We start from the raw sequence: 10917 nt of genomic DNA on the forward strand, positions 1-10917 counted from the left end.
GCCCCTGCTGGTCAGTGAGGGACGTACACACAGACTGGCACTCTCAGTGTGTGAGGGAGGAACTCGGACGCTGAATCGCGCCCCCTCCTGGTCAGTGAGGTACTGACCAGACCTTAATGAATATACTAATAACAACACACACACAAAACGCATCATTTTATTTACCAGACACTATTGCTGTTGAAATTGGTGCCTTCTACAGCACTGTTTCTCAACCCGGGGCTCTCAGTTACTTAACTAGACCCTTAATTGAATCGATCATTTGCTTAATTAGACCTTAATAAACAGCTCTTAACAGTTGCATAGTTCAAGTTAGCTGTAACATTTTATAAGTAACTTGAAGTCTGTAAGTGTTTACCAGCTGAAAACAATTAAAAGGGTCTAATTAAGCAAATGATCAGTTCAATTAAGGGTCTAGTTCAGTAATTGAGAGCTCAGTTGGAATGAACACCAGCACAGAGTGTCTGCTGGTTAATATATAACATCGACGAAATGTGTTTTTTTCTTTTTTTTTTAATTTTTTTTAAAATTACTCGATCATTCATCCTTGACCACGACACGCTTGAGTGACTGTGACTGAAGCATATGCACTTAATCACCTAATTAGTGTGACAGTCGATTGGACGCTGGATAGGAAGCGATTTCAGCTGCTGAATTGCAAGCAATTAAAGAAAATCACAGAAAAAAAACAACATGCCACGTCTGTCAAGAGAGCAGCGCCTTCGTGCGATCGGCATGTCGGAGGCTGGACTAGGGCAGCGTGCTGTGGCTCGCCGTCTTGGGTGCTCACAGCCAGCGATTTCAAACCTGGCGAGACGGTATAACCAGACACACTCTGTCAATGACAGCGCCACCAACTGGGAGACCAAGAGTCACAACACCTGCCCGAGATCGGCAGATCATTCAGCAGCATCTTCGTGATGTCAATTTTTAATCAGCACGATAAAATGTCACTGCACCTGCTCTGAAAAAGAGTTTGTCATTTTTCGATCACATCTAGTGAATTTTATCCAAATATAAGTGATAAGTTTCTTTTGATGCTCAGATATAAGTGATATATGCTCAGTCTATATATATATATATATATATATATATATATATATATATATATATATATATATATATATATATTATATATATATATATATATATATATATATATATATATATATATATATATATATATATATATATATATATACACACACACACCACCATCACAGTGGTATAAACTGTGGTCTGGTTTTATATTCCTGGCGCTAGTCTGCCCCCTGGTGGCACAGGTGTATACTTCCCTACCTCTAGCCACTAGAGGGGGCAGGAGAGCCGATTAATTCGTGTATCAAACAAAACATCCCTCTCTCAATGCCCTTACAAAGATGGCTGCTCCTGGTTTGAACAAAAAGCTGGAATGGATTCTCAACTACGTAATCAGAACTTATTTCTTACCGCGCGACACTTCCTGTTATTTGATTGCAATGGACCATACGACACTAATATGCACCTAAACAGCAGCCCTAGAAGGATATATTATACTAGCATAGGCACATTCAAGCTGCTTTACAGCCCTGGAACATGCAGAAGTAAAATAAAAAGTGAACACTGTTAATGTTATATTATTAAAACTACCTTTTATATTCGTATTAGTGTTTTATAATTTACGGTGGGGGGGCATGTTTGTGCCGGCTTTTGAGAAAAAATAAATACACTGTGCAATAAAAAAATACAACTTATTCTATAAGCCTAGTCACAATACCCGATATACATTAACACACGCACGCACACACTTTCCCAACTCCACGCACCTGCTGGATCCGCACCGACTCCAGACTCCACGCCGCGGTTTCGCTCAGACCGCGGGCTGTGCTGCCGGGTGACGCAGTGCAGAGACCCAGGAAGGAAAGCAGCGCAGCGCAGAGCGAGCGTCTTCCAAATGCACAGCAGCAGCAACAAAATGCAAGCGACAGTCTTCCTAATCGCCGCCGTCGGGCTGTGGTGTGCACAGGGTGAGTGTTTCATCGTGAATGGGCTTCGTTTGGGAGGCGGGATAAAAAAAAAAAAAATCGTTTTAATATATATTTTGCAGCCTGTCGGTAGTGATGCGTCGCGTCGTTGCGTGCAAAGACTACGCGTTGCTTTTGCAAGACGCCGGCCCTTGGTGTGTGCATAGATGTATTTTTCTATATTAGTTTGATGCATTGTGTTTTATGATTTTAATGGTGACGCGTTCTTCAGTCGCAGGTGGTGTGTGTTGTTATCAATAATATTATTACTACCGGCCCTATTCAGGAAGTACCAGTAGCTAATTTGGTATTTATTATTGCTTCCGTATTGGGTAGTCCTTGCTTGTCAGTTCAAACCCACACATAACCAATAAACACCGCGTAAGGGGTATATATTTGATCAAAACGGGATGAGCGAAACCTTGGGACCACGACGTCACTGTGTCAGGGACAGCGGCTTGAAACCTGGTTCCAGTAGACCCAGTAAAACACAGTAAAGAATATGAAAGCGTGGTTAAGCATTGCACAGCACGGAGAGGCATGGGACAGCATACTCACACACGGGGTTTAACTGTGGTAAAACGTTATTTAACACGAGAAAACTGCAGCGTTACTGTGCAAATTCACCATAGCAAGCTGTTATAAGGATGAGACTTGTGAAACACCTGTGCGTGTGCGTGTGCGTGTGCGCGCAGTGGATCAGTAATCACTAGTGACGTGCGAACCGGTTCCTTTTGAAGCCGGGTACCCGGTTCCTGCTTTGCAACCGACAAACCGGGACCAAATATCAAGGATTTGCGGTTCCAATGAGGGCTGTAATAAAAGAGATTAACTAAAAACTTAAAACCATGAAAATAATCAAAGACTTTTCATTTCTGTCAAATACGTTTGATAAGTATGATTGACACGTCACACAAGAAAAAAAGAAAACACGCTTAACTAGACTGTAGATTTGCTATATGGGGAAAAAAATTCAAATCTCTTTTGGAAGCCTTTTTATTTAAATAAACAACAACAAAAGTGAACCTTTTCAGTAAACGCGATACCCATTAGATAAAACGCCTGCCTTGTTATGTACAATTATCGTCGCGGTGTACTTGCAGTATGTAATTTCTGTGTGTCTATATTGCGTGTGCGTGGCACATTGTTTGTACGGTATTCTGTATAATTGTGTAACGATGACGCCCCATTGAATACGGAAAATATACAACACAGAATAACTCAAGAATACAATATTACCGTGAATAAAACATAAGAATATAAATAATGCGGTTGTTAGCGCTGCTGCCTCGCAGCTCCAGGGTCCTGGGTTCGGTTCTGTCTGTGTGGAGTTTGCATGTTCCCCCCGTGTTCGCGTGGGTTTTCTCCCACAGTCCAAAGACACGCTGGCCTCTCTAAATTGCCCCTTAGTTGCCCTGTGATGGACTGGTGTCCCGTCCTGTGGCTGCCGAGTTAGGCTCCGGCTCACCGCGACCCTCTATAGGATAAATTAAATCGCTTCCCAAACTATATAAGGATATTTGTAAAACAAAAAAAAACCAAACAAAACGTTTTATAAACCCTACCGTTTCATACCCTGTGTGTGTTATAAGGACCGGACATTTGCATACAGCTAAACTTCTACGACAATGTAATTACGCCAGCAAACCGGGACAAACACAATTGGTGACTTCTTTATAGGAGTCAACTTAATTATACATTTGTGTTTATACACAGGTAGAAGGAAGTACTGATTGCACAGACAACTTCCCACTTAACTGTGTCATGTATTATATATCAGTATATCAGATTTGGTGCTTCTTTCATTTGTTTGGCGTGCAGGGTAATCAAACATGCAATCTTCAGGTGTGAGTTTTTTTTTTGGCCAAATAAACTGTATTATTTAAAAACACACCTACTCAACGCTATTATCCAATTGAAAACATTGTTGATTCAAATACGGCCAGCTAATATTGTGTTGCTCTCGGGCACCAGGGAAGTCAACATTTAAAGAATGGTAACTCATTTTAGCTCTCCCCACCCCCCCTTTTTTTTTTCTCTGCCAGGTATACCAGTCAGCAGTACAACGCCTTTAACAACTGCATCAGGCAGACAGCCTGATCAGACAGACAGCAGAGAAGGGGTGAATCCTGACCCTCATAAAACAGACCCAGGCACAGACCCTGTAGAAGCTAAGAAAGGAGGTGCTGCAGGTGCAGCAACAGCAGCATCATCATCATCGTCGAAAACTGGAAATCAGAAACCAGGTGGTGGCCCATCAGAAATTACCCCCAAGGAAGGCAAGTCCGGCCCCGAGACAGGGAAGCCCGGCCCGGAGACAGGGAAGCCCGGCCCGGAGACAGGGAAGCCCGGCCCGGAGACAGGGAAGCCCGGCCCCGAGACAGGGAAGCCCGTCCCGGAGACAGGGAAGCCCGTCCCGGAGACAGGGAAGCCCGTCCCCGAGACAGGGAAGCCCGTCCCCGAGACAGGGAAGCCCGGCCCGGAGACAGGGAAGCCCGGCCCGGAGACAGGGAAGCCCGGCCCCGAGACAGGGAAGCCCGGCCCCGAGACAGGGAAGCCCAGCCCTAAAAATCCAGACTCCACCAAGGCGATCTCTCCTCCAGGAACATCCAAACCCACCCCGAAACCGCGTGAGGGGGAGGGAGAGGGGCCGGGGGACAGGGAGCCAGAGAAGAAGCCCCAAGCCCCCGGATTGGGTCCTGTGGCCCCCAGCGATGACACCGAGAGCAGCCACTTCTTTGCGTACCTGGTGACGGCTGCAGTGCTGGTGGCTGTGCTCTACGTTGGCTACCACAACAAGAGAAAGGTAAGGGCTCTCCGCTGCGCATCACAGGCCCCTCCCTCTCTCGTCACACGCCCACCGTCCTGGCGCAGGTGTCTCAGACAGGAAATCAATCAGGTTTTGAAATGATTTAAAGAGTGCGGACAGCTGTGTGCTCATTTCTTAGAACACCTCAAGATGTGTCATTTCCATCCTTTGTCAGCCCAGCTGCAGTCAGTGTCAGTTCTTTGGATAATGCCAGTAAGCCGAGGTTATCACTTAGTGTTTAGTTGTAGGGGTGAGTCGGTATTGGCTCCTGTTGCTCTACACAGGAGATGCTACAAGACGGTTAACAGCGGCTTGTTTCGTCGTGTTCCCCCAGATTATCGCCTTTGTCCTGGAGGGTCGAAGGTCACAGGGTGCCCGTCGGCCCAAATCCACAGACTACCAGAGACTGGATCAGAAGGTAAGACAGAAACCCTTACAGACACACACACACAGACACACACACAGACACAGACCCACACAGACACAGACCCACGTACACACACACACACACACGCAGACCCACGTACACACACAGACCCACGCGCACACACAGACCCACGTACACACAGACACAGACCCACGCGTACACACAGACCCACGTACACAGACACAGACACACACACACGCACACACAGACCCACACGCACACACAGACCCACGCGCACACACAGACCCACGCGCACACACAGACCCACGTACACACACACAGACCCACGCGCACACACAGACCCCCACGCGCACACAGACCCACGCGCACACACAGACCCACGCGCGCACACACACATATCTTGTTCCTAGAAGCCTGCGACATCCATCACAAGGATCCCAAAGCGTTGCTCTCATACACACACACACACCAAAAAAATAAACCATTAAACCATTTAATTAAAATACAGAATTTGAAAAAAACAGAAGTTAAAAAAAAAGCTAAAAAATGTGGTTTTAATTGTAAAATGAGAAAAAAAGCGAAGTTTGCAACAATGGAACAATTGAAAGAGTCTAAAAACAAGACTGGAATACAGTTGGAATAAAAAAACAACGCGATTTCTCCTTCTCCTTTCTTTCAGCTGTGAGGCGCCTGCGCAGCGGAATGCAGAAGCACGGCAAATCTGTAAACCACTGGCAGAACGAACGAGTGAAGGACCCGCTTGCAATCGAAGAAATATTTTTATTATTATTTTTTTTTTACAGCTAAAAATGTTGATGAACTTTAACTTTTTTTTTTTAGTTTTTCCTCTTTTTTTCAAATCACATGGCATTTAATTCTGTTTTTTTTTTTTTTTTTAGTAAGAAATACCATGTGATCTTTCTAATACGTACAGAAAAAAAATGAATGTCTGTTTTATTTTTGATAATGATGATTGTTTTTATGATGCTGTAAATGTGCTGCATGCTCCACGGTCAGCCTGCCGATGCTCACTGGCGCCCCCCAGCTTGCTTCTGACGAGTGGATGTCAGTGCTGCAGGCGTGTGGATGTCAATGCTGCAGGCGTGTGAATGTCAATGCTGCAGGGGCCGCTGCAGCAGTTTACTCTGATGCTTCCTTGTTTTGCCTGCAATTTCTGTGGCAACTGAAATGTGAAAAAAAAGTGTTTTATGTATACATGTGGGTGAGTTTAGGGACTGGTGGACTGTGTGGTGGGTAGAGCTGAGGGACTGGGAGGTGAGCAGTGTGGCCTAGTGGATAGAGCTGAGGCACTGGGAGGGAGGCAGTGTGGCCTAGTGGTTAGAGCTGAGGGACTGGGGGAGGCAGTGTGACCTAGTGGTTAGAGCTGAGGGACTGGGGGAGGCAGTGTGACCTAGTGGTTAGAGCTGAGGGACTGGGGGAGGCAGTGTGACCTAGTGGTTAGAGCTGAGGGACTGGGGGAGGCAGTGTGACCTAGTGGTTAGAGCTGAGGGACTGGGGGAGGCAGTGTGACCTAGTGGTTAGAGCTGAGGGACTGGGGGAGGCAGTGTGACCTAGTGGTTAGAGATGAGGGACTGGGAGGTGAGCAGAGTGGCCTAGTGGTTAGAGCTGAGGGACTGGGAGGGAGGCAGTGTGGCTAAGATGAGGGGATGCACTGTTGACTAAGTATGTAATCTGTATTAAATTGTGCAGTAATGCTAGCGCTGTAACTGTTTATGATGACGAGGGAAGCTTGATGTTGTGTATGTTTTGTTTTTGTAAAGAAAGGTGGGTCTTCTAGGCAGGAGAGTAACTTTCTGTGACAGCCACAATCACACCTGAGGGAACGTATTCTTGAAGAGACTGGATTACATTGAGCTTGTTTGCAGATCGAAGGCTCCTCCTAAATCTGGATGGCTGTTAAACCGGAATTAAATTGCACTTGTGGGTGGATTAAATCAAATAAAATCAAATATATATATATATTACAGCCTTTCCCTTGGTATTGCCTGTCTTAAGGTGGAACTCAATCAAACCCCCCTGAGTCGTGGTTTCCATCACTTTTAATAATCAAAGCCTTCAAAAGTTTAGCGTAACATTGTCACTAGCCCCAAAGTGTTCCTGTTTGTTTTTTTTTTTCAAAGCTACAACACCACATATTCACTTGCAGTGTTGCAGCAGATAAGGATCCCCACGACTGAAGGGGACTCCTGTTACATGAGCACAGGAAGGAAGTTCGTTGTATAGTGTTGTGGCTGGGGCAGTGGTGATCATGTGGTGTTGGTTTTAAGAACGTCCCTGTGCAGCACGCGTTTCTGGTGTGTTTGAGGGGCATGTCCTGCAGTGTCTGGAAACTTGACTCAATTCCACAAAGAAGTTTTGAAACGGTCAGAAAGAGGATGGAACCCTTAGAGAGCTTTTGATCTTACTTCAGGAATGTTTCAGCGAGTACAAGAATAGGGTGTGGGATCCTTTAATAGCGTTTCACTGAGCAGTATTGTGATGCAGAAAAAAATCAAATCTAATATAAGTTCAATTTGAAGTTGGCTCGTTTTAATGTAAAACAAACCAGCAGGTCTCCAGGCACGGTACAATCACACACATCGTGCGTATCCCCTGGCTAAGACCGAACCAATCTGGACTCCAAACAGCATTGCTTTTACTAGGGGAGCTACTGGGGACCCCAGAACACTCTTTCTAGTTCTAGAATGTGGATGCCGCTTTCATTCTGTAATTTTTTTGCCCCCCGAGAGATCTACAGCGCCCTCTATGGCCTGTGGTGGTAGTGCAGGCTGGTTATTTAATATACTGCAATTCCCGAAAGCTGCACCAGAGGCAGCAACTGAGCAACGAGAATAACGAAAAAACGTTTGTTCTTACTCAGCAGCAGGACAGCATTATGAGCTGCGCTTTTAAATATATATATATATATATACCCCCTGCGTCCGGGGTATAGCGGACCTGGCCGTACGCACTGATGTCTCCCTTTTCATTGTTCAGTATACTGGATATGGAGTTTTCTGCTTATTCAGTGGCAGTGCAACGGTTATGTGTGAAGTACTGCGGTCTCCTATCAGCAGCAGACAGGCAGTGTGCTGCTGTATCAGGTCCACTGCACTGTGCAGTATCTGCTCTCAATGCATTGCGTTGCCATGGAGGGCAATGCTGTGGTCTGCTGATGGATCTGCAAGGTTGTATTCGGGGTAATGGTAGATTACAGTCAGCACTCGCATATCCGACCCTATAACAGTTTGACTTCAGTGACGGTTAAACGTGTGTGACGCATATGTGATTATTTTATTTATCTTCCCTGGAAAACGGACAATATTAAAAATACAGATGTGAAAGGACTTGTGTCTTTGTATCAGAAAACTGAACGGAGTCGTGTGTGACGGGTAAGTGCATTCATTTGTTATATATATATATATATATATATAATGGGGATTCATTTCATTCTTAATACAAGGGCGGTATAATGGAATGCCAATGGAATTTATTTTCAAAGTATTGCATAATTTCAGAATGCCACACATCCTGTCAATTATCTCCAGTGTGAACGGAAATGAAACCGCCTATGTGCCAGGAATGCGAGCAGACTGGAAAGTGATCCAGCCACGTATTATTATTATTAATTTCTTAGCAGACGCCCTTATCCAGGGCGACTTACAATTGATACAAGATATCACATTGTTATTATGATTATTTTTTTTTACATACAATTACCCATTTATACAGTTGGGTTTTTACTGGAGCAATCTAGGTAAAGTACCTTGCTCAAGGGTACAGCAGCAGTGTCCCCCCACCTGGGATTGAACCCACGACCCTCCGGTCAAGAGTCCAGAGCCCTAACCACTACTCCACACTGCTGCACTTGCATCTGTATGACAGAGACAGTGTTGCAGTTTCGAAGAGGAAACAGGCGGTTTGAATGACCAGATCCAACCTGCCAGTGCATTTTAAACCCAGTTTTGCGCACCTCGTTGCAAGCAATAAGACAGTTAGCGTGTTTTTTGATTTGTGGGACACGTGTCTGCCCCTTGCACCTCAAAGGGCTCCCTATCTGCTGAGCGACTCCTGCTGTATTTTAATTTGTGATCGATTCTAAAATGACGTCACGCCAAGCCAGAACTCTCAACACAGGCGCTGAAGTACACAGAATAAAATACATTAAAAAATATCTTGATTGAGGAATGACCTTATATCAGCCCTTAATGTGGAATCCCGGCAATGCATATTATTATTGTTTGTTTATTTAGCAGACGCCTTTATCTAAGGAGACTTACAGAGACTAGAGTGTGTGAACTATGCATCAGCTGCAGAGTCACTTACAATTACGTCTCACCTGAAAGACGGAGCACAAGGAGGTTAAGTGACTTGCTCAGGGTCACACAATGAGTCAGTGGCTGAGGTGGGATTTGAACCGGGGACCTCCTGGTTACAAGCCCTTTTCTTTAACCACTGGACCACACAGCATCCTACACAGAATAAAATACATTAAATACAGCAAGTACACAGAATAAAATACATTAAAAATATCTTGATTGAGGAATGACCTTATATCAGCCCTTAATGTGGAATCCCGGCAATGCATATTATTATTATTTGTTTATTTAGCAGACGCCTTTATCTAAGGAGACTTACAGAGACTAGAGTGTGTGAACTATGCATCAGCTGCAGAGTCACTTACAATTACGTCTCACCTGAAAGACGGAGCACAAGGAGGTTAAGTGACTTGCTCAGGGTCACACAATGAGTCAGTGGCTGAGGTGGGATTTGAACCGGGGACCTCCTGGTTACAAGCCCTTTTCTTTAACCACTGGACCACACAGCCTCCTTGATATGATTAGTCACAGAGGAGCGCTCATATTGAAACCATCAGGAATGGAAAGCCCTGTATGTGCCAATCGTAGCTCACACGATTTTATCAGAACAGGGTGTGTTTGATCAGCACACTGTAAAGAAACCGCTTCAGGACCAAGGCGAGTATAAAAACAACCTGCAGCGTTGCACGCACGCGTCTCCGGGCTGCTGTTAAGTTGTTTTGGGGTGGAGGAGGTTCCAACTACGCACTCGGAGAACATCTGGACAGCATCGTGTTTGCATAAGATACCGTTATCAGCTGACCTCAGTTGTCTCAGTGTTATCTCTAGGCTTGCTCTTTTTACAAGTTTATTTTTCAGGGGCTCATAAAACACTGTAATAAATCCCTCGCCTTTTAGAGTTTGTATTTGACCGGGATTCTTCATTGGAACACCGTGAAGCATCTTAATTCTACAACAGGTTCCGCCACTTTCAGTGCAGGAGTCGTTCCTGAGCAGCGGAGCTGTGATCGAGCGGGGCCGAGATACTGCTATTCAAAGTCAGCACCAGGAAAGCGTTGGGTATGATTGACACCCGTTTCATTTGATTTTCCTGAGCTTGGATAGCTCCTCCCCCGGCTGCATTTGGTCACTGCTGGTCAGAAGCAAGGAATACATTGCAATTTGATTGCATTGCAAAGCACTGCACAGCGAACAGATTTCACGAGGTTTCAATAGAGTACCCCCGAGTCAAAAAGAAATCTGTTACTCTGAAAGGTGAGTGGTTTATTATAGCGTTATGTGAGCCCCTGAGAAACTTTGAAGGGGAGCACACCTGTATAGAATATATAAAGAAAAAACTCCATAACATCAACAGTCGTATTTATCTATTCTTTCACCAGAATGGTGCAAATTGCATTT

General features: G+C 45.0%; 1 protein-coding gene across 1 annotated transcript; it reads left to right on the top strand.

Moving 5' to 3' along the window:
* The first annotated feature begins 1767 nt into the window (after positions 1-1767).
* Positions 1768-7192, top strand: LOC117397787 (trans-Golgi network integral membrane protein 2). The gene is made up of 4 exons (XM_059013659.1): positions 1768-2006; positions 4049-4809; positions 5147-5230; positions 5880-7192. The coding sequence occupies exons 1-4, from the start codon at positions 1934-1936 to the stop codon at positions 5883-5885; spliced, it is 924 nt and encodes a 307-aa protein (XP_058869642.1). The 5' UTR covers positions 1768-1933; the 3' UTR covers positions 5886-7192.
* Positions 7193-10917: the final 3725 nt, after the last annotated feature.

Source organism: Acipenser ruthenus, chromosome 46 (assembly GCF_902713425.1).
Source record: "Acipenser ruthenus chromosome 46, fAciRut3.2 maternal haplotype, whole genome shotgun sequence".
NCBI lineage: Eukaryota > Metazoa > Chordata > Actinopteri > Acipenseriformes > Acipenseridae > Acipenser > Acipenser ruthenus.

What these genes read in the sequence shown, in the direction of transcription:
- LOC117397787 (XM_059013659.1), top strand. Translation starts at nt 1,934, where the DNA reads ATGCACAGCAGCAGCAACAAAATGCAAGCGACAGTCTTCCTAATCGCC. An exon ending in CGGGCTGTGGTGTGCACAGG is followed by an intron (nt 2,007 to 4,048) that starts GTGAGTGTTTCA and finishes TTTCTCTGCCAG; the next exon opens with GTATACCAGTCAGCAGTACA. An exon ending in GCTACCACAACAAGAGAAAG is followed by an intron (nt 4,810 to 5,146) that starts GTAAGGGCTCTC and finishes GTGTTCCCCCAG; the next exon opens with ATTATCGCCTTTGTCCTGGA.